Below are 25,151 nucleotides of genomic sequence, written 5' to 3'. Positions count from 1 at the left end.
AACAAATGGGACTTAATTAAATTTAAAAGCTTTTGCACAATGAAGGAAACTATAAGCAAGGTGAGAAAAGACAGCCTTCCAAATGGGAGAAAATAATAGCAAAGGAAACAACTGCCAAAGAATTAATCTCCAAAATATATAAGCAGCTCATGCAGCTCAATACCAGAAAAATAAATGACCCAATCAAAAAATGGGCCAAAGAACAAAACAGACATTTTTCCAAAGAAGATATACAGATGGCTAACAAACGCATGAAAAGATGCTCAATATCACTCTATCAGAGAAATGCAAATCAAAACCACAATGAGGTACCATCTCACACTGGTCAGAATGGCTGTCATCAAAAAGTCTACAAACAGTAAATGCTGGAGAGGGTGCAGAGAAAAGGGAACCCTCTTACACTCTTGGTGGGAATGCAAACTAGTACAGCCACTATGGAAAACAATATGGAGATTCCTTCCTTAAAAAACTGGAGACAAAACTGCCATATGACTCAGCAATCCCATTGCTAGGCACACACATCAAGAAAACCAGAATTGAGAGAGACATGTGTACCCCAATGTTCACCGCAGCACTGTTTACAATAGCTAGGACATGGAAGCAACCTATACGTCCATCAGCAGACAAATGGATAAGAAAGTTGTGGTACATACACACAGCAGAATTCAGCTATTAAAAAGAACTCATTTGAGTCAGTTCTAATGAGGTGTATGAAACTGGAGCCTATTATACAGAGTGAAGTAAGTCAGAAAGAAAACACCAACACAGTACATTAACGCATATATATGGAATTTAGAAAGATGGTAACGACGATCCTATGTGCAAGACAGCAAAAGAGACACAGATGTAAAGAACAGACTTTTGGACTCCGTGGGAGAAAGCGAGGGTGGGATGATTTGAGAGAATAGCACTGAAACATGCACATTACCATAGGTGAGACAGATGACCAATCCAACTTCCATGCATGAAACAGGGCACTCAAAACCGGTGTACTGGGACGACCCAGAGGGATGGGGTGGGGAGGGAGATGGGAGGAAGGTTTGGGACGGGGTAACACATGTACACCCATGACTGATTCATGTTAATTCACGGCAAAAACCACCACAATATTGTAAAGTAATTAGCCTCCAATTGAAATAAATTTTAAAAAAAGAAAAAAAGCTACCTAACACATAAATATGGAATCTAGAGAGAGGGCACTGATGAACCTAGATGCAATGCAGCAATGGATATGCAGATGTGGTGAGCAGATTGCGGACACAGTTGGGGAGGGATGAATTGGGAGAGTAGCACTGAAATATGTACATTACCACATGTAAAACAGAGAGCCAATGGGAATTTGCTGTATGATGCAAGGAGCTCAAATCTGGTGCTCTGTGACAACGTGGGGGTGGGGTGGGATGTGAGGTGGGAGGGAAGTTCAAGAAGGAGGGGACATATGTATACTTATGGCTGATTCACACTGATGTATGAAAGTGTTATACATCACACTGATGTATAACAACGTTATAAAGCAACTATCCTCCAATTAAAAATAAATTTATTTTTTAAAAAAGAGAATTACTCTCAACGTACTGGCATATCTGAGTACACTCGAGTACCTTTGTGCAGTAGAGTATCTTAGCACACTGGAGTACCTTAGAGCCATTGGCCTGGCTCAGCACCTGCTGAGTGGCAGGAAGGACACATGCAAGCCTAGAGAGAGGCAATCTGATCTCCCTGAAGTGCTAAACACAGGAAGCTGAGTCTAAGTGGGTATAATTTCCTGCCACTTCTTCTCTCTCCCCTTTTTTGTTTTTGTTTTTAATCCCCTTCTCCCATATCATTCTATACAAGCAAAGTAAGGAAAGACCCCTGTCTCTTGCTAGGTTATAATGCCAAGCAAGAGCCAGCCATTAGGGGGCAAGGTAGAGCTGTGCCAAATCAACTCCCCCTTCCTCGCCCCTCACAAAAACAAAATTGTGTGGTCCCCAGCAAAGTCACAGGAAAGCTTTCTAACCCAGCTCAGGTGTGGTACTGCTAACATTTTGGGGACAGGATTACGTACATTCACAGAATCTATACCCATCAGTATTAGTCATCTGCAAGGTCCTGAATTTTTGACTGACCACTTTCACTTAACCCAGCAGAGGAAACTTATAAACCAAGTCCACCACCACCACTAAGTTCTATAGATCATGCCCCTTCTACACCAAAATCGCCTGAGAAGCCACAGAATGAAGCCTTGGTGATAGCCCCTTACCTACCACAATGTTTGTTTTAATGGATTGTTTCCAGGTCCCTAATAACTAAAAAGGCTCATGACTGGAGCTTGTCATTGGTGTTCTTGTCTAAGTAGCCAGAGTGGTCTTGGCACTGGCCATGTCATTTATATTTTTGAGCCTCCATTTCATCAACTATAAAATAAGTTTGGTGAACAGAAAGTAAAGGCAAACGGACTTCTGCTTTACTTCATATCATCCAGTACAGTTAAATTTTCTTTTCTTTGACAAGCATTTGTTAACTTTTCTAGTAGAAAAAATTGAAACAGTGGCTTGAAATAAATGACTTCTAACAACCCTTCCACATATAATAACCTTAAAGTCTTAAGTTCATCCAGACCTCTAAGGTCTGTATGTGCAGCCTCCATCCTTCACGCGTGGGAAATAGTCAAGACCCAAAGGCAGTACAGCATAGGATCTGAGTTTAGGGAGCACAAGGTCTGTGTTTAGGGAGCACAGGGTCTGTGTTTATGGAGCAGAGGGTCTGTGATTAGGGAGCACAGGAGTATGAGCAAGGGCTTTCCCTCCCTGCACAGGTAAAAAGACCAATGAGAAAGATCTCTTACTGCTACACAGCTTGTAGTTTTGTGTGCAGTTGCCACAAGAACTCAGCATGTCCAGCTTTTTCCTCTCACATTGTCATCTCAGGCTATAATAAAACTAGCTCATTGCCCCCACTGAGTCCTCATATTGATGGCCTCATGGAACTCTGACTGCTAACTACAGCACAGAAATAAGTTCTCTGGCACTCACCTAACACCATGCAAAACCCAAAAGAAAAGCTTCTCTTTTCTCAGCTTCTATCTTCCCACTCAGACCAGAATTTTATGGTTTTCCCATTTCTAACCTCTGAGACCTAGGTGATGTTGGTTAAGTTCCAGTCATCTTTACATTTATGCAGTAATTCTAGGAAAGGACTAACAGATACTGCTGAAATATTGCTATTGTTGAAAACTCTTTGAGATTTACTCTCTTAAGAATTTTTACTTTGCTCCTGAAATCAGCCAGATAACTGGATTTTCAGTTGACCATGGGAGGCAGAGATACAGCTTCATCATCGATATGCCCATATAAACTCCTCCTTATCTACATCAGGTACCTTGCCCTCTTTACTAAAGTTTCCAGAATTGAGCAGTGAATTGAGTTTCACTTATCACAAGCAAATTACATCAACAGGTAGAGGAAGGCGAAAAGGATAAAGCAACAGCAAATCTACACTTCCAGGCTGCCGTTTCTACCTTCTTCCTCCTGCCTTCTCTTCTTTCTTGTCCACTGCCCCCCAAACATTATTTAGCTATTCTCTCTTTCATTCAACACACTTTCCGCAGGCACTAAGCCAGGTGGCAGAGATGCACCAATAAACATGGCCCATTCCCTTGAATGGGTGGAAGCTGCGTTTAGTCGCTCAGTCATGTCTGACTCTCTGTGACCCCATAGACCGTATGTAGCCTGCCAAGTTTCTCTGTCCATTGGGATTCTCCAGGCAGGAATACTGGAGTTGGTTGCCATGCCCTCCTCCAGAGGATCTTCTCAACCCAGGGACTGAACTTGGGTCTCTAGCATTGCAGGAAGATTCTTTACCATCTGAGCCACCATGGAAGTCCAAGAATACTGGAGTGGGTAGCCTATCCCTTCTCAGGGGATCTTCCTGACCCAGGAATCGAACTGGGGTCTTCTACCTTGCAGGCTGATTCTTTACCAGCTGAGCTACCAGGGAAGCCTCTTGGTGGAAGAGAACTATCCAAAGACTTACAAAATAAGTGATAGCCTATTGCAACACCCTGAAAGTATGAAAAATTGATAATTCCAACAAATGGTGAATTGTATTCAATGGAATTCGAAGCTGAATCACAATAAGACATTTATTCTGGCCCTCTGTATACACTTCTTTAAAAGAAAACAGTAGATCTGCACAATGCCCACAGCAGATAGAAAAGTTAAAAGTTATTATCCGTGAAAACATAATTTTTATTCACTAATAATTGGATATGTTTTATGTTCATCTTGTTCAAAAAGAAGATTTATCAAACTTTACAGCTTCATACAACATTTTTTTAAAGTGAGGAAATCAGTGTGGAGGAAAAATAGGGGCAGGAAAAATTTGATGAAGCCGAGATAAGCCTGGCAAACAGAACACAGCCCACCAAGATACTATATGCTGCGTGAGTGCAGACACAGACCTAGCTCTGCGCATTCTGGAAGCCAAGGGTGAAAAAGGAGAAACATGACCAGTTCCATGACTCCCAGTATCCACATAAAATTTTTCATGGGACTAAAGCCTGAAGTAACCTCTCCCTAGGTCCTTCAACACTCATGTTCACATACTTCCTTTCAGAATTAAATTTCTTTAATATCAAATTTCACTTTTCACACCTTGCCTGTAACATGTATTTTAAAATAACAGATAATGTATCTTCATTATCTGCTTTAAAAGAAATAAAACTATCATTTGTATCTAGTATGCTACTGTGCACAAAGCCTCTGTGTCCAGAGAATGGTTTGTGCATCAGGCAGCAATGACAAAACGCCATGGTCATTGTTTTAAGACTTCACAAAAAAGAAGTTCACCTCAATATTTTCTTGGGCTGGAAATCTATAGCTGTGGCTTTTCCTGACTGCATCATCTGCCATGTGTTTAAATCGTATATTTGTAGAACATGATGACTGATTCAACACAGTAAATTTTCCTGAATTTTTTGAAGACAAATTGACACTAAAAATAATCATGGGTCCAATACTTAATAGCTGGGCTGCTCAACAGCAGCAAAAGCAGCCATACCATTTATGAAGCACTTACTATATGTCCAGGGTTAGTCTATGTACTTTATATACATACCTCCAATCTTCAAAATAGTTTAAGACTGTTAGTATTAACTACATTTTACAGATGAGGGGAAAAAAATGAAGATCATTAAAGTAGCAAATATTTTTGTTTTTAAATGTTGTATTATACATGTTCAAAAATTCACGAAAGTTGAGATTATACTATAATCTAACATATTCCACCAAGATGCAACTAAAGATTTTCCCAAATTTCCTTTATCTACCATTTTTTTGATGAAGTTTTTTACAGAAAACTCTTAGTCATATAATTTCACCCCTATATTAGTACACCATTTTAAAAAAATAAAGACGGATCCTTATTTATTCCAATGCCAAAATCAAGTCCAACAAAGTCAATGATAATCTAATAATTACTTTGGAGTCACAAGTCAAATATCCCAAATTTTCTCTAAGTCTTTTCATAGTTGGTTTATTCAGATTAGGATCCAAAGAAAATCTTCTCATTTAGTTATTTCTCTTGAGTTTTCCACACCTCTTTTTTCCCTATCTCTGGCTGCTGTAAAAGCAAATGTCTCTTTTGAGGCGTGATTCACATATCATAAAATTCACACTTTTAAAGTGTATAATCTTAATATATTCACAAGACCATGCAATCATCACACTATAAAATTCCCAACACTATGTAATTTGCAGTAAGTTTTGTCACACTAAAAAGGAACCAGCACACATTAGCAGTTACTGCCCATCCCCCACTCCCAGGCTTTGGCAACCGTTAATCTACTTTCTGTCTCAATAACTTTTTCTATTCTGGACATTCCATATAAATGAAATCACAAAAGCAAATGTATTTTAAGTGTCTATCAGATTAGGTACCATTGACAGATATTTATAGGTACCATAAATACATATGACATAATTCCTGTCGATAACAGATAGTCAACAAATACCAACGCATTATATTTGCCACATAAATACTACATTATGAATGCTCTAAACTCGTGGTTTTTATCTTTCACCTCACAAATATACATAGGAGAAACAAAACTCGTGTATGTGACATACTAATGGGTTACCTATATGTGACAGAAAGGCCAGTTTTCTGCTGGCCACAATTCCCACAATAACTAAGTTAACCAAAAATGGTAGTTCACCATAACGGTGGCTCAATGCCTGTCTTCCAACTCCCGGCTTCCTCTCGCTCTCAGAAAAGCATACCAGAATGCAAGTTGGAGAAACAGAGATAACATGTATTTTTACATTTATTTTCAGTATATCATTCACACACTTTATTATAAGGAAGGAAGTAAAGAGCTAGCAGTTAAGGGAACAGCCCCCAGAATGAGCATATTCTCCAGGGTCAGACTTGTACACCCCTTTACCACATAACAGCCATGTGACCTTTGGCAATGATTTAATATCTAAGTCTCAGTTTCCCTGCATGTCAAATGGAGATACTAATAAGCATGACTGCTTTCAAGACTTAACACAAAACTCTTATGAAGAAAATCTGCTTACTAAATGTTGGTTAGTGGCAATAATACTTATGATCATTTCACTATTTTTAACAAATCACATATGCCACTTCACAACTGACAGAGCCACTTCCGTTTGCAGCTGTCAGCATGTGTGAGACTGACCACCAGAGAGGAACGGATAAAGTAGCTCAATCATCCACACCCTGGCATGTTAACATTGAAGGGAAATAATAACCTGAACTTGGAGAATTTGAAACTCAGAAACATTAAGATAACTGACTTGTTACTCCCCTGTCTCAAGATCCCCAGCAGACCTCACCACCAACTCTATGAAGCTACTTACGGGCTGAGAGGAGCACAGCTGTTAGAAGTCCGTCACCAACAGGCTTTCCTTTCCGGTATGCTGGAGACAGAAACCACCTCCCAAGACAACCTCCCTTTGCCTGTGCTTGGGCTCCCTGTCATACCCAGGATTTCTAACCCCCTGCCTTGGATCTCTCTCATTTGCACGGTTACCTTTCCTTTACACTAATTATCACTATACTATTTGTTCACTATCATAAAATCATGTTTCCTGGCAATAATAGACTTAGGTAATGTTTACTGAAAGTTAAGTCTTAAGGAAGAAGATTGTATCAGTAAAATTTTATTCTTTTGCCTCGTGATCCTAAGCAATACGCTTTCTCTTCAGCCTCTATCTACTCATAGGGCTCAATATGGAATGGAGAAGAGAGGATGGCGTCCTCATCCTCTTTTAGTTCAGGAGCTAAAGTGAAACAACACACAATGGGCGCTTCGGAAGCTCCATGAGAACTGCAGACATCTATTCCTTAGGGAACGTGGACCCTCTACTTTTGAGGAACAGAAAATGCCTCTGCTGCCCACAATCTGTCCCACAGCAGAGACCCAAGGGAGCTGAGTTAGGAATTACAACACTCCCAGGAATTTCCAGGGTGGCGGGGGTTGTAGAGAGGGGCACAACCCCCCTGAAGACATTCATGGCACAAAGTCAAAGAGCTAATACATAATATACACGGTCTAACTTTAGAGGGTGAGCCTTCTAGACTTGAAATAACTAGCTGGTACCTAGCCCAGGAATGAAATGCCCCCCAAATTACTACCAATTACAGCAGAATATTATGTAACATTTAAATAGAATGAGATAAGGACATGTATACCGATGAAAATATCAAGATACAGAAGAGTATTTGTGGGTATTCACATATTGTTTCTGAAAAACAAAAACAAACTAGACAGAGATACTCCAGTCTTACCAGTGGACCTCTAAAATGTAGAATTTGGAGGGCAGAGAGAAAGAAAATGGAGAATTTCCCTTTTTATTTTATATTCCTCTGAAGAACATAAATTTATTATAAATTAATGATAAAAATGATTGCAGCCATGAAATTAATAGACGCTTACTCCTTGGAAGAAAAGTTATGAGCAACCTAGATAGCATATTCAAAAGCAGAGACATTACTTTGCTGACTAAGGTCCGTCTAGTCAAGGCTATGGTTTTTCCCGCGGTCATGTATGGATGTGAGAGTTGGACTGTGAAGAAGGCTGAGCAGAAGAATTGATGCTTTTGAACTGTGGTGTTGGAGAAGACTCTTGAGAGTCCCTTGGACTGCAAGAAGATCCAACCAGTCCATTCTGAAGGAGATCAGCCCTGGGATTTCTTTGGAAGGAATGATGCTAAAGCTGAAGCTCCAGTACTTTGGCCACCTCATGCGAAGAGTTGCCTCATTGGAAAAGACTTTGATACTGGGAGGGATTGGGGGCAGGAGAAGAAGGGGATGACAGAGGATGAGATGGCTGGATGGCATCACTGACTCGATGGACCCGAGTCTGAGTGAACTCCGGGAGTTACAGGGAGGCCTGGAGTGCTGCGATTCATGGGGTCACAGGGAGTCGGACATGACTGAGCGACTAAACTGAACTGAATGATAAAAACACCTGCTGGAGATTTGCCAAAATATGAAATAGTTTTTTTATCATCCTAAGTAACGTCTTTTTATAAACAATTCACCTTCTGGCATCAATATGTATCAACACACATGAACAGAAAAGCCATCTAAATTAGAGAACCTGTATTATTCAAGAAGCATAAACTGCTATGTAAGATAAATAGAAAAACAGATCAGCTAAATTTGATTTGACCACTTGACCAGATTAATCAGAAATTTTACCTGCAAAACATTTAAAAATCAAGAATTAAGATAATGCAAGAATAAAATATCTTTTTCTAACTTTTTCTTTGGTCATGAGAAACAGGAAGGCAAATCACAAAACAGAAATCCATGTATCTCTTGGAAAAAGTCTGATATATTTAGGGTTTTAATCTGGTTTTCTTCTCTCACTATGTGTTGAAAAAGCATCAGTGTTTCTTACCTGATCACAGATCAGTTCCCACTTTTTCTCATTGTCATACTGCCGCAGCAACCTGGCTTTGTCAGGGGGTAGGTTCATAGCATTCTGTAAGAAAAAAAAAAACAACGAAATATGTCATATCTCACAACAAGAATAACAGGCCACTCATGGGCAGGCCAAAGAATACTACTGTGGTTCTTTAATGACTTCAAGTCCTAGCATCTGATGAAACAGAAACACCCTACACAAGTCATTTAACTATCAAATTGCTTGAATGGGAGGAGACAGGCTCTGAAGTCCTATGTTGGGACACTGGGGTGGTCTGCTCTGAACTACAGACTTGCATTTCAGTAAAAGTAATTACTTCTTCACTTGATAGCTGGCTCCCAGTCTTCTCAACAAAGCACCAGAGGTTATTGAGAAGGTACTGTCCCAATTTTCTTTTCCAGGCATGAGTCTTCCATTTTGAACAGTGGGAACTTGATTTTGTTATATCCTTATCAAAATTTGCTCCCAATTCCTTTAGAAGTACTACAGCCCCACCAGACACAGAACAGAAAACACTAAAAGAAAACTCAATGAACAGAACCATTGATAGATAACATCAACTTTGACTCACTTTAAAAGACTGTGAGTAAAGGAACAGATGAAAGAAGAGAAGAAAACAATGCAACCAGTTTTTGTCCCCTCTGTGAGATGACAGCACTCCTTCATGACATAGGTTAATATCAGTAACTTCAACTCTCAGTTTAGCTGGGAAGTGGGGTTTGCAGTGAGAAATGAATCATGAGCTAAAAGATGTCCAGACATCAGACTTCATGAAACCCTCCTCCATTAATAGAGCACACTTTCTATAGTGTTGATGGTAATTTTCCGAGAGCTTCCCCGGTGGCTCAGGCGGTAAAGAATCTGCTTGCAGTGCAGGAGACCTGGGTTTGATCCCTGGGTTGGGAAGATCCCCTGGAGGAGGGCATAGCTACTCACTCTAGTATTCTTGCCTGGAGAATCCCCATGGACAGAGGAGCCTAGAGAGCTGCAGTCCATGGGGTCCACAAAGAGATGGACACAACTGAGCAACTAAGCACACCCAGGTACATACACATTAGTTAATGTCCCAAATAACGAATCATATACATTTTCAAGATACCTGTCTTGGGTCTGATGTGATTTCAAGATATTTGGGCATGGAGCATGGCAAAAAGAGAGAGCCCCAGAAGAAATTCCTACCTGTTCTCCTGGTCCCCCTAAAGCTCCCATGCTTTAAACAACTGAGCCAAATATTCAACTAATTTCATGTACTAACTGTCCCATCTAAACCCTCGTATCAACACTCTAAATCATATCTGGCTCATAATAAATAATATAGCCCCTTGCCTGGGTCAATATTTGAGTAGATAAATGCAGAGGTCTTGAACTTATAATACTCAAACCCCTAGCTCTCTGGAGGACTTGGACTTACAGAGAAATGGTTCCCCTTGCCACCATTACTGTCTCATGTCATCCAGCAAAACAAATTTAATAGAGGCGAGGGTGGGTAAGCCATTCTGACTTAATAGCAGACAATTAACCTTTGATGATTTTGACTGATATAACTGAAGCATTTTCCCCAAAGCTCAATCTAGTATCCAGACTAATGCGCATAAGGAGGTAGTAGATATGTACCACTTATCAATTTGAATCTAATAACCTTTTTCAGAATATTAATTTTTTTTATAACCCCAAAGCTTACAACATTATTAGAAAATCTTTAGACTCCAGAGTTTTCAATGATACTGCCAAGGTTTCTCCATAAAAATATCTAAAATGGGAAAAATATTTTCATATGGCCTATCTCTATGGAATATCTACTTGAAGTAAAACAGAAAATAACTACTTGTATTTATTTGCAATTACACTTTTATAATGTTCAACAACCACCCTTGCGATAAAGCAAAGGAGAATTCCATACATGTCTTTCTGAGGGAGCCCAACATTACTGATCATTAAACAACCAGCCCATCATTGCTTATTTGCACCCAAAAGATAAGATTATTTCCTCTTAAACTGATTTTGAACCTCATGTTAGTGCCCCTGGGTGTGCATTAAATAAGAACAGTAAGATTATAATAAGGTAGATTAAATGAGTTTTTTTTCCCTGAATCCATATTAACCTCTCGTGATACAAAGGGGTAACACAATGAATGCCTAAACTCCTACAAGGTGCCAAGCACTGTATGGGCACTCTGTATACATAATTTAATTTAATCTTCATAACAAGCCCATGGGATAGATATAACTTCCCCAATTTTACAAATGAGAAAACAGGCCTAGGAGTGCTTACTAAAGGTTAGACTTCTTTACAGAAGAAAACAGGACCTAAACTTAGTCTGTTGGACTCCAAGGACAAACACTAAAAATGATAGGCCTTTTTTTTTTTGGGGGGGGGGGCATTGAAGTAGAATGGCAAATAACTGACTTTCTGTTAGTACTCCACAAGACAATCACGCAGAAGCAGTACGCAAATAGTGCTACGGAAATTAGATGCAGGCCCTGTTGTTACCACAAAGAGAAAGCCAAGATAATCCTTTCTGGATCGACTTTTCTTTTAATAAAACAGTCTTTCATTCAAATGTTTCTGAAGCACCACCCTAGTACAAGCACTGTGCTCCAAAGCACAGTGGGGAACCTAACACATATAGTCCCTATGGGGCATCATATTCCAATGAGATGAAGATGAAACAAACTAATCTTCTCAAACTCTGACAAGTCTTGTTAGAGATTATCAGAAGGCAACTTATAGACTTAACTATCTGCAAAGAGGGCTGCCCTGGTGGCTCAGATGGTAAAGAATCTGCCTACAATGCAGGAGACCTGGGTTTGATCCCTGGGTCAGGAAGATCCCCTGCAGAAGGCAATTCTTGCCTGAAGAATTCCATGGACAGAGAGCATGGAAAAGCTATGGTTTTTCTAGTCATCATGTATGGTTGTGAGACCTGGACCACAAAAAAGGCTGAGCGCCAAAGAATTGATGCCTTCAAACTGTGGTGCTGGAAAAGACTCCTAAGAGTACCATGGACAGAAAGGAGATCAAACCAGTCCATCCTAAAGGAAATCAACCCTGAATTTTCACTGGAACGACTGATGCTGAAGCTGAATTCTTTGGCCACATGATGCAAAGAGCTGATTCATGGGAAAGACCCTGATGCTGGGAAAGATTAAAGGCAGGATGATAAGGGGACAACAGAGGATGAGATGGTTGGATGGCATCATTGACTCAATGGGCATGAGTTTGAGCAAACTCCTGGAGATACTGAAGGACAGGGAAGCCTGGCACGCTGAAGTCTATGGGGTCGCAAAGAGACAGACATGACTGAGCAACTGAACAACATCTGGAAAAACTTCCTAAGGAAAAGATAACAATTAAGGTAAGTTCCAGAAATGAGAAAAGGTAAGTCAGGTAAAGAGTGGATGGCAGTATTCTAGGCAGAGAAAACAGGGGAAAGATGCTAAGGTAAGGAACAGTTGGATACATCAAAGCTGAAAGTGAGTCAACATGGCTGGAGAGAAAACAAAAGAGAGGAAATGAGGGAAAAATAAAGTTGGAGAGGTGAGTCAAGGCTAGGTCATGTCCAGCCACGTAGGACTGGAGTCAATACTTTTCCTTTGCTCTAAAGTGCAATGAGAAACCAGTGAAGGCTTGTAAGCGTGAGATGACATAATCAGGTTATGTTTTACAAAGATTATCATGGGTGCTTTATGGACAACTGATTAGAAACAGCACAAATGGAAACAGGGGAACCAGTTGAGAGTAGTTCGAATGAACAGCAGCAGCCAGGGCAGTAGTTCGAATGAATGCCGGCAGGCTGGGACAAGGTGAGATCTCAGCTGAAGTAGGTGGATAGATGTCAGAAACAGTATGTGAAACTGACTGGATAGACTTAAGGGCTGAGGGAGAATGTTGAGTGTTAATACCTGGTTTCTACCTTAAGTCACTAGGTGAACGGTGGTCTGTTTAAGAGGGGCACACTGCAAAGGTGGCGCGGAGGCGGTGAAGAATAAGATTTCTAAATGGCCCTAACTGGTTAGGTATATGATAGCTATGAAACATCCATGAAAACACTCAAGCAATCAGGCAGATGTACAGTTCTCCAGGTCAGAAGAAAGGTCTGCATCTTTCTGAATGAGAAGAGTCCTGAGAACTTTGAACCTGAGAACTAGTTATCATCAGCACCCACACATAAAAACATACACTCGGTAATCATTCACCAAGCATTTAAAATCAACTCTTAAACAGGTCAAGCCTCTGAGCAGTTCAGGTATACATTACCCAGCTTAATAAATCTACAAGGACTGTGAGGAAGCAGCTCCATTTAAAATCAGACCCTCCACAGAGGCCTGGTTAAAGTTCAGGGATGTTGTGATTAGCTGGCAAGAACTGCCCTTAGACTTTCTGAGAATACATTCATTCCTTTTGAGCTGTATAGGGAAGGCCTTGGGAATCCAAGCTAAATGTTTGCGCAGGTAACTCCCGAGAGCCCAAGCTATTTTCTGAGGAACCTGATGTGAAGAGTCCACTCATTAGAAAAGACCCGGATGCTGGGAAAAATCGAGGGCAGGAAGAGAAGGGGACAACAGAGGATGAGATGGTTGGATGACTTCATTGACTCAATGGATGTGAGTTTGGCAAACTCAGGGAGATAGAGAAGGACAAGCAGGCCTGGGCTTGCAGAGAGTCTTAACACAACTTAGCCACTGAACAACACTGGCTATCTCTCCAGGCTCCACTACTGCCTGTATAAAAATGTACTGCCCTTCTATTCAGCAGAAAATGTACAACTTCCAAGTGGTCCTAGCCCCTGCAGCAACTCAACCGCATATATACTTAGTGATATCTCAACACAGAGCACTCCTTCCCTCCACGGATTCAACCTATACGTATGTACTAGGCTTTGACCACGCGCCAGTGTACCTGCCCTGCAGGCACAGGAGGAAATTCAGTCATGAAGCTGCTGTGCTCAAGTACATGCCAAAGGTCCACTGAAGAGAGATGATCAGTTCAGTTCAGTTGCTCAGTCGTGTCCGACTCTTTGCGACCCCATGGACTACAGCACACCAGGCATCCCTGTCCATCACCAAGACATATGATATCTGAGTTGAAATATCTAGTGGATATTAATCCTTTATTTTCTAGATTGCACAAGTTTCTAGCTCAAATTAATCAGATCATTCAAGGGCATTTTTTTTCCTGTAAGGAATGTCCCTTTCTATTCCACCTGGCAAATTTTAAGAATCAGCTCAAATATCATTTACCATTAGAACCTTCTCCCAACTTCTCCAAGAGGATATACCCTCTGGTTGGGCTCTGACAACACTGTATACATCTCTCCTTTACAGCACCACACACACTGTGCCATAATCATGTTAGCCTACCTAAATCACCCCCCAACTAAGTTCTTCAGGGATAATTTCTTTATCAGATACAGTACAAGGCAAACAGGAGGCACTCGACAAGCTGCTGAATCAATGGAGGATTACTCAGCCATTAAAAAGAATACATTTGAATCAGTTCTGATGAGATGGATGAAACTGGAGCTGATTATACAGAGTGAAGTAACCCAGAAAGAAAAACACCAATACAGTATACTAATACATATATATGGAATTTAGAAAGATGGCAATGACAACCCTGTATGCAAGACAGCAAAAAAGACACAGATGTGTATAACGGACTTTTGGACTCAGAGGGAGAGGGAAAGGGTGGGATGATTTGGGAGAATGGCATTGTAACATGTATACTATCATGTAAGAATCGAATCACCAGTCTATGTCTGACGCAGGATACAGCATGCTTGGGGCTGGTGCATGGGGATGACCCAGAGAGATGTTATGGGGAGGGATGTGGGAGGGGGGTTCATGTTTGGGAACGCATGTACACCTGTGGTGGATTCATGTCAATGTATGGCAAAACCGATACAGTATTGTAAAGTAAAATAAAGTAAAAAAAAAAAAAAAAAAAAAAAGTTACTTAGGGGCTTCCCAGGTGGCACAGTGGTATAGAATCCGCCTTCCTATGTAGGAGATACAGGTTCGATCCCTGGGTTGGGAAGGTCCCCTGGAGAAGGAAATGGCAACCCACTCCAGTATTCTTGCCTGGACAATCCCATGGACTGAGGGGCCTGGCGGGCTACCGTGCACAGGACTTGCAAAGAGTTGGATATGACTTAGCAACTAAATGACAAACAAAAGGGGTAGTTACCTTTATGGTCTATATTGTTTTTAAGTCACTTTCCATCTCAGAATATTTTTAAAATGGAAGATTTAATAACTAAATAACAATACAATATGCAAGTTTCTGGGTATTTCATGGAGAAATTATGATTAAGAGAGTCTATAAGAGTCTATATGTTAGAAGTGATACTTATAGATTATCATATACAACACAGAGAAGAATGAAAGTACCCAAACCATTCAGAATCAGATAAACCCAAGCCTTAGGAATAGAGTTTTCTGGTCTCAGCTCTTGCCCTGGATTCATGGGAACAACAAAACCTTGCAAAAGATCCTCTTTTTCCCTGATATCTTCAAGGCTCCTGTTGAGAAATCCACGGAAACATGCATACACAGGAGTGAAAGTGAATTATGTCAAATACACCTTATGTAATATACTTTTGATCTTATAGTCTCTAAATTAAAGCTTTCAAGTATTAAGTCAAAAGATTTTAAACAGAAACTCTGCTATTACACAACCACCTGCATACACTTCATAAGCAGCAGTGCTTATGGAAGTAGGGAAAAGATGTTACTAGAGAAAAGGCTAAGACAATCACTGACAGTTGTTGAATGATAAACGTACAAACATTCTACAGCAACTTAAAAGAAGGAACAATTACATTTCTTTGAACATGGGGTTTAAAAAAAAACATATAATAGAAAATTTGCTTTTTTTTTTTTAACCATGTGTAAGTGTACAGTTCAGTGGTATAGTCACAGTTGGAACTGGACTAGCTAGACCTCAACCCAGACTTGTATCACGTATTATTGGTGATGTTGACCCACACAACTTGAATCAAAAAGCAAAGTTGAAAAAGCCAGTAAATGAAATTCAAAACCTGAAGATCAGAATCCAGTCAGAATCAAAGCTCAGTTCAGCTCAGTCGCTCAGTCGTGTCCGACTCTTTGCGACCCCATGAATTGCAGCACGCCAGGCCTCCCTGTCCATCACCAACTCCCAGAGTTCACTCAGACTCACATCCATCGAGTCAGTGATGCCATCCAGCCATCTCATCCTCTGTCGTCCCCTTCTCCTCCTGCCCCCAATCCCTCCCAGAATCAGAGTCTTTTCCAATGAGTCAACTCTTCGCATGAGGTGGCCAAAGGACTGGAGTTTCAGCTTCAGCATCATTCCCTCCAAAGAAATCCCAGGGCTGATCTCCTTCAGAATGGACTGGTTGGATCTCCTGGCAGTCCAAGGGACTCTCAAGAGTCTTCTCCAACACCATAGGTCAAAAGCATCAATTATTCGGTGCTCAGCTTTCTTCACAGTCCAACTCTCACATCCATACATGACCACAGGAAAAACCATAGCCTTGACTAGATGGACCTTTGTTGACAAAATAATGTCTCTGTTTTTGAATGTGCTATCTAGGTTGGTCATAACTTTCCTTCCAAGGAGTAAGCGTCTTTTAATTTCATGGCTGCAGTCACCATCTGCAGTGATTTTGGAGCACCCCAAAATAAAGTCTGACACTGTTTCCCCATCTGTTTCCCATGAAGTGATGGGACCAGATGCCATGATCTTCGTTTTCTGAATGTTGAGCTTTAAGCCAACTTTTTCACTCTCCTCTTTCACTTTTATCAAGAGGCTTTTTAGTTCCTTTTCACTTTCTGCCATAAGGGTGGTGTTATCTGCATATCTGAGGTGATTGATATTTCTCCCGGCAATCTTGATTCCAGCTTGTGCTTCTTCCAGTCCAGCGTTTCTCATGATGTACTCTGCATAGAAGTTAAATAAGCAGGGTGACAGTATACAGCCTTGACGTACTCCTTTCACTATTTGGAACCAGTCTATTGTTTCATGTCCAGTTCTACTGTTGATTCCTGACCTGCATACAGGTTTCTCAAGAGGCAGGTCAGGTGGTCTGGTATTCCCATCTCTTTCAAAATTTTCCACAGTTTCTTGTGATCCACACAGTCAAAGGCTTTGGCATAGTCAATAAAGCAGAAATAGATGTTTTTCTGGAACTCTCTTCCTTTTTCCATGATCCAGCGGATGTTGGCAATATGATCTCTGGTTCCTCTGCCTTTTCTAAAACCAGCTTGAACATCAGGGAGTTCACAGTTCATGTATTGCTGAAGCCTGGCTTGGAGAATTTTGAGCATTACTTTACTAGCATGTGAGATGAGTGCAATTGTGCGGTAGTTTGAGCATTCTTTCGCATTGCCTTTCTTTGGGACTGGAATGAAAACTGACCTTTTCCAGTCCTGTCACCACTGCTGAGTTTTCCAAATTTGCTGGCATATTGAGTGCAGCACTTTCATAGCATCATCTTTCAGGATTTGAAATAGCTCAACTGGAATTCCATCACCTCCACTAGCTTTTTTCGTAATGATGCTTTCTAAGGCCCACTTGACTTCACATTCCAGGATGTCTGGCTCTAGGTGAGTGATCACACCATCGTGATTATATGGGTCGTGAAGATCTTTTTTGTACAGTTCTTCTGTGTATTCTTGCCACCTCTTCTTAATATCTTTTGCTTCTGTTAGGTCCATACCATTTCTGTCCTTTATCGAGCCCATCTTTGCATGAAATTTTCCCTTGGTGTCTCTAATTTTCTTGAAGAGATCTCTAGTCTTTCCCATTCTGTTGTTTTCCTCTATTTCTTTGCATTGAATGCTGAGGAAGGCTTTCTTATCTCTTCTTGCTATTCTTTGGAACTCTGCATTCAGATGCTTGTATCTTTCCTTTTCTCCTTTGCTTTTCGCCTCTCTTCTTTTCACAACTATTTGTAAGGCCTCCCCAGACAGCCATTTTGCTTTTTTGCATTTCTTTTCCATGGGGATGGTTTTGATCCCTGTCTCCTGTACAATGTCCCAAACCTCCATCCATAGTTCACCAGGCACTCTATCAGATCTAGTCCCTTAAATCTGTTTCTCAGAATCAAAGCTAAGGGTTAAAATCAACAAGATGGACCATTTATTAATGGTCTGATACATCTCAAGCCCTTAGGCTCTTTGCCTTCATTATCCAATTGAATCTACTTTAAAATCCTGACAAGCAGGTATTATCTTCTCCATTTAACAGAGAAGGAAACTAAAGGGCAAGGCGGTTAAGTAGCTCTTCCATGCAGGAGATAGGTGACAGATTCCAAGGCTCAAAAAAGAGGTCTGTATGATCACCCTCTTTCCATGACACTTAAGCTATAATGTTTCTAAAATCTGACCTCAGTGAACCAATTCAACAATCCTACCTGAATACCAGAGACATAGTCATTATGTGCGAGAGTAAGGTGAAAATGCACATATTTATCACTATTTTTAATAAGCTATTAACATTTTCAGACAAAATATTGGCACTTTAATAGAATTCTTCAATTTCTTTAAAAATATGATATAAACTAGAAACCCTTCCCCCCAAAAAAGTTACTGGGTCAAATCTTTAGCTAGCCAGGTACTGTGTCAATTCAACAATCACCTTCTAAACCCTGTTAAATATCAAATGAAGGCAGAGATACATATATAAGGTAAACTTGCACTTCAATGACCCAAAAGAGAAGATAAATCCACAACACACAACTGAACATGTTATGTAATATAGCCAAGCCGCAGAGAAAAAGCCATTACTTTTTGTTAAGGAAAGCAAGAAACGCTATGGACTGATCTTGGGTGTGTGGGGAGAGCATAAAGAATGCCATTTAATGGCATAATCTGGTTTTTAACATTTGGCCTCTGAAGATGGGTCACGTGGGTTGCAGTCCTAACTCCGCCACTCATGAATAGGTAATCTCAGGTGCATTATTTAAACTAAACCTCAGCTTCCTCACTTTAAAAAAAAAGCGAGATGGTGGTGGTGATAATGATGAGAAGGATGAAGGTGGTAGTAATGCTACTACCCACCTCATGAAGTGTGAGGAAAATCAAACTGGATAACGCTTACACCTAACAGAGAGTTAAGTACATGGAAAGCACTCCTTAGATCTTATCATTCTCCTTGTTTCAGGTGAACAGAAGCATGAATACAAAAGGCAGAGGACTGTGAACTACACAGAACAGATCAGAGGGGAAGGAGTGGGTCATGTTAGACCAAGTTAGAAAGGCAGGGCCCTGGACACAGCACAGAATTTCAAACTTACTAGACAAGCAATGGTAAGTCATCAGCCAAGGAAATGTCTTAAAAAAAAAAAGCTAGGTGTGGGGTGCTCAACTCACATTAAGTAAAGGGTTGTTCCTCCTCTGTTAATTCTTCCCAGATCACCATTTTTCCTTGTATTATTATTGGGACATCAAGTTGAGTCACCTGATGTTGAATAATGCATCAATTCTCCTATGAGTTCACTTAGAATTGCAACATCTGGGTGGTTGCAAATTCAATAAGTGACCCGCCCCTCTGTTCAGCTAACCTCAAAGCCATTTCCTTCCTTGCCCTCTATTCTTGTTCCAAACAACTACCTGACATCCTAAATTTTAATATCCTCCTAGCCTAGAGGATGCTGCTGAAATATAGTCCACTTCTTTCCTGGCACAGGTCTCCGGCAGCTAGCCAAATAGTTCCCCAAAGCGAATCATCAGTCAGTCATCTTTCACTGTCACTGTTATTCTTATTTAATCATTGAGGTATTAACATCATTCCCTTGCCAGTGAAGCCCACAGTAGGAGAAATTGGTCTGCTCCTGGTCTAGTTACATCTTCAGAATGAAATCTGACTGGAGAGCTGTCCTTTCCAGGGAAGCTGTGAGAATGAGACAGCTCCCCAGCCTCCCATTCACAATTTTAGTTACAGCCCATTTTCTTGGAAGGTTTTCTTTAAGGACTGAGCTAAATAAAAAGGACTCCTCCATAACTTTTTTATAGTCTAAGAAGTACAGAACTAGAACACAAGCTTGTGATATTTTAGTCTTCTGTTTTTTTCAGAGGTGACCAAACTGACTCCAAAAATGAAGGCTGTGTTCAAGTTTATTTAACTGGTTATTACCAGACAGAAAAAAAATCTGGGCCAACATGTCTTCTACTCATTTTCCACTATCAAGAACGAAAGCCCACTTATATCTGTTGTGTGTGTAAGTGAGTAAGTATATGCACATATATTTTAGAAAATCCAATAAGATAATGTACGTAGAGCAGTTAGCACAAAGCCCTCCATTCAGTACATGTTGGATACTGCTGTGTGGGTGCTCAGTGGCTATGTCATGTCCGACTCTTTGTGACCCCACGCGCTGAAGCCTGGTGGGCTCTTCTGTCCATGAGATTTCCCAGGCAAGAGCACTGGAGTGGACTGCCATTTCCTGCTCCATGGTATCTTCCATACTGCTTCTAAGTCGCTCAGTCGTGTCCGACTCTGTGCGACCCCATGGGCTGCAGCCCACCAGGCTCCTCCGTCCATGAGATTTTCCAGGCAAGAGTACTGGAGTGGGTTGCCATTGCCTTCTCCGGGGATCTTCCCTACCCAGGGATCAAACTCAAGCCCCGTGTCCTGTGTCTCCTGCATCGGCAGGAGGATTCTTTACCACTCAGAGCCATCCGGGGAGCTTGTGACATTGTTCCTCTTGCTATTATCATTTTAAAGAATACATGGAATTACTATTATGCTCCCCTCCTACTTAGTAAGCCTCCATCCTTCCTGACTACACAAGTTTCATTGTACCACAATAATAAGTACCAGCACTGTCTCCACCATTCTTCCTGACTTGGGGCTTTATAGTCAGAAAACAATTCATTTTATCTGTAAAATTATAAACCTGTAGAAACTTCCATATTTGTTTTTACCAATAAACACAAATTAAAACCAAAAACTTAACAAAGTTGCTTGCAAATTAACTGGTTTATTTTGTTTGGGGGGCCATGCTGTGTAGCTTGTTGTTGCTATTTAGTCACTGTTGGGTCTGACTCTTTTACGACCCCAAGGACTGTAGCCCACCAGGCTTCTGTATCCATGGGATTCTCCAGGCAAGAATACTAGAGTGGGTCGCATGCCCTCCTGAAGGGGATCTTCCGTATCCAGAGATCCTACTTGAGTCTCCTGCACTAGCAGGTGGATTCTTTACCACCAAGCCACCAGGGAAGCCTGGCGGGTACTTTAAAAGGTATTAATTCCCTGACCAGGGATGGAAACGCGGCCCTTTGCAGCTAAGTGTGGAGTGCTAACCATTGCACAACCAAAGAATTCCCATACTTTAATCACACTTTCACTACTCTTTGCAAATGGGAATGAAGATGGTTGACTGTGTATATATATACGTTTATATTATCTTATTTAATTGCACGGCCAGAGCATCATGAATATGGGTAACGTGGATGGAAGGGTCCATGCTGCCTACAGAATAGGAGGGCAGAGCTATAGTAGTCAACGCCAAGTTTTCCCATAGCTCCTTTTTCTGCTACTCCCTATACCACTAGCTTAAGTGAGTCAACATCCCAAGAGGCCAAAACCACATACCCCTCCTCTGGCCATCATGCCAGCTCCTGAAATACAGATTCTTGACAGTTGGAACCATAAAGAAGGCTGAGCACCAAAAACTTGATGCTTTCAAACTGTGGTGCTGCAGAAAATTCTTGAGAGTCCCTTGAACAGCAAGAGGATCAAACCAGTCAATCCTAAAGGAAATCAATTCTGAATATTCATTGGAAGGACTGATGCTGAAGTGCCAATAACTGGCCACCTGATGCAAAGAGCCAACTCATTAGAAAAGACTGATGCTGGGAAAGATTGAGGGCAGGAGGAAAAGTAGAGGACAGAAAATGAGATGGTTGGATGGCATCATCGAATCAATGAACATGAGTTTGAGCAAACTATGGGAGATAGTGAAGGACAGGGAAGCCTGTCATGCTGGAGTTTCTGGGGTTGCAAAGAGTTGGACACGACTGAGTGACTGAACAACAACAACCATATTTAAACAGAAAGGGAATAAATGGAAAGAAACATTCAATCTCCTTCAAACCTCATATCTGATTTCCTTTGGAGACCTGATGTCTGATTCTTTGACATGCTCTGGAACAGTTGTTTACCATCTGTCTGCCAATTGCTATTCCAAGAGCAGTGTCCACCTGCACACACTTGTGTAATCAGATGGGAAGTTACACAAGAGGCCACATTTAATGCTTAATTGTCAATCATTTGACAATAGGAGAGCAAATACATTCACATGCTATGTTTGTGGGCACAGAGTCAAAATCCAATGAACGGGTTCTAGACTTCGGATAAATATTAACATCCTCTGACATAAAATTCTCTGTGTAAAAACATTTTGGGAATTGAAGATACCAAGCTCAAACTAACTACAACATATTAGATAGCTGAATTCCATCACAATTAAGGCAGACACATGAAACAGTTGATAAAACATTCATGAGTTAAGTAAACACTTCCAATGTACCTGCCAAAACAATATCTCCTGATGTTTGGTACATGGCATTTTAGATTTTACACATGTACTGCAAAACAATTATGACATTAAATAATGGAATTTTTATTAAACAGCTGAACTAAATCATATATTACAAACGAACTCTCAGATACCTGAGTAAGCGGTATCTCTTGTTGGGGGTGTAGGTTTTCGATCTTCACTGTTCCTATCTAGGAGAATATAAAATAAAATCCAAGCCACTGGAATTATCCCTGGTTTTATGTTCTCACCATACAGTGATATGTTCAAGGCATAAAGCGCTACCTAAACGCATGATCTGGTCTCAAACTAAAATGAGGAAAAATGGTCACATTTGGATTGCATGTACCAGGCAGAGCTAAACAAGAATCAAACACCTTTCAAGGAAAGCAAACACCTACAGTTACAGAGAATGTGTTTGGGGAAGCAGGCCCCAGGGTTTGCACGTCTCGGTTCTAAGTGCTAGACATGGTGTGTGCAAGAAAAAAGGAGGAAAAAGCACACAAGCAAGAGAGAGATGACCAAGAGAAGGGGCAGGGCTGGGGAGGATCCGGCTGCACTGAAGCCCTGTGCTTCTCAGCTGAGTAAACCACAACAGTGACCCTGGCTGCTGAACTCAGCACACCCCCTCAACAATGTTCTGGATGTAAACACTTTTCTGTTTCCTACATAGCAGTGTTCTGCTTCTCCAAGAGAGCTACAAGTATTTGGGAAAATGCCAGAAGAGGACAATGGCCATTTAATCTGCATTCTTACATTCTGTAACAACTCTACTCTCCTGACAGCAGATCGACCATACCCAGGTCACCAGGAACCAATTTATCCTACTGCAAAGTAAACCTCAAGTTCAAGTCCTAAGGATCCCAGGGGTAAAGCAATACAGTTCATCCAGGAACCTCCACCCAAAGAAGTGGCCAACTTGGAGTGCAACTCTGATTTGGATTTGTCTTCTTCCAGAGAGAAATTCAACTCTACATGAACTCCAGTGTACATGAACCACTGCTGGATATTAGGCTTTAAGAAGTGACAGGACCAAGAGAACATTCAATTTGTGACTTAAAAACTACCTAGTACTTACTTTACTTCCTAAACGAATTTTTTTTTTTTGCAGTGAAGTCTTATTTTTAGAATACAATTTAATCTTCATATGTTAAGAAAATACAGACAAGTATAACAAAAAATAATAATAATAACCTTTCCCACTGTCCAAATGTTATCACCATTAACCCTGTAGAATGTAGACCTAAATGAACTGTTATAAGCCAATTCTGAAACCTAGCCCTCCATACACATCCCTAGCTTGGGGGTCTGCAGGCCTCTGGCTGCAGTGCTCCGTCCTAGCTAGCAGGCCCACTGACAAATACTTCTATTCATCTACCCCTTCTCCTCTGTACATATATTTATAAATGGTAAGCACAATATATTCTCTGTCATTCCACATGGTTGGCCAATAAAGACATTGTTTAATAGAGAGGTGCCGCACATACCATGCATGATTTTAAAATGAATAGGATTTATCAAAATATAATAACACAAAAGCCATATTATCATAACTTAATCTTTCTTTAATGACTCTGAGAAAGACTCTTTAAAATTTTTACAATGTTTTCTGGTCATCCCTATGGATTACAACGATAAGCTTTGTGGCTGGAATGACTGAGACCTAGGTTCAAATTCCAGTTACTAGCAATTCATCTTGGCCCGTAACAAAACTCTCTAAGTATCAGCATCCTCTTCTGAAAACGAGGACAAAATAACCTGCCTGCTAGGATCACCATGAAATACATGTACCCCTCACAGCAGGAGATCCAGGGACAGCAGTGTGGTATCTACAGGAGAAGTTGTGACTGGGGACAAATATTCTGGCCTTCAGAGTTTAAAAAAAAAAAAAAAGAAAGAACTTGAGTTTATATCCTAGATGTGAACCTCCTTGCTGTATGTTCACTAGCAAGACACTTAACTTTCTTAAAATTATAATTGTATTTATTTATTTTTGGCTGTGCTGGGTCTCTGTGTGGGCTTTTCTCTAGTTGTGGTGAGCAGGGGCTACTCTCTATTTGCAATGGGCAGGCCTCTTTAGTTACGGAGCATGCGCTCTAGAGTGCATGAGCTTCAGTAGTCACAGCTCCCGGGCCTTAAAGCACAAGCTCAGTAGGGATGGAGCACGGGATTAGCTGTTCTGTGGCATGTGGGATCTTCCCCAGATCAGGAACTGAACCCATATCTCCTTCATTGGCAGGCAAATTCTTTACCACTGAGCCACCAGGACAGTCCTTAATTGTTTTTCTCTTTAATTTCCTCGCTTGTAAAATAAGGATGCTATCAACTCCAGGGGTATTTCCAGAGGAGCCTGACAGGAAAGGCTTTAAAAAGTAGGGTGGCTATGAGAAGTAAACATCAGATGGGTGAACACACGTAAAATGTGGCAATAAGCTCAGGGAATGACAGAATAAGGACTCAAGAGACTTGCTGCTATGTGTATCAGAATCCAACACAACTAAATTCAAGGAGCAGGGTAGGGGAGATGAGAGCATCTTACCCTCTTAAACATAATGTCTTTGAGAGCTTCGCAACATACCTGGAAGAATTTCTGGCACTCTAGATACAATGCATTTTACCTAATAGCCCAAACAATGAACCTAAGAGAAACGGCCATATTTGTGGTTCCCAAACTGGGTACCAAGGCA

The 25,151-nt window shown here is 40.9% G+C and overlaps 1 protein-coding gene across 4 annotated transcripts in view; it reads right to left on the bottom strand.

Moving 5' to 3' along the window:
• The window catches only part of FMNL2 (formin like 2), a 326,598-nt gene that overhangs the window by 126,729 nt on the left and 174,718 nt on the right, over nucleotides 1-25,151 (bottom strand). For all 4 annotated transcript variants that reach the window (XM_018063094.1, XM_018063103.1, XM_018063118.1 and 1 more), the window contains exon 2: nucleotides 8,912-8,995. In XM_018063094.1, coding sequence (XP_017918583.1) covers nucleotides 8,912-8,995 — 84 coding nt within the window. The remainder of the gene's footprint in view (nucleotides 1-8,911; nucleotides 8,996-25,151) is intronic.

The sequence above is a fragment of the Capra hircus genome, chromosome 2, assembly GCF_001704415.2.
Source record: "Capra hircus breed San Clemente chromosome 2, ASM170441v1, whole genome shotgun sequence".
Taxonomy (NCBI): Eukaryota; Metazoa; Chordata; class Mammalia; order Artiodactyla; family Bovidae; genus Capra; species Capra hircus.
This window is presented reverse-complemented; position numbering and strand designations above follow the sequence as displayed.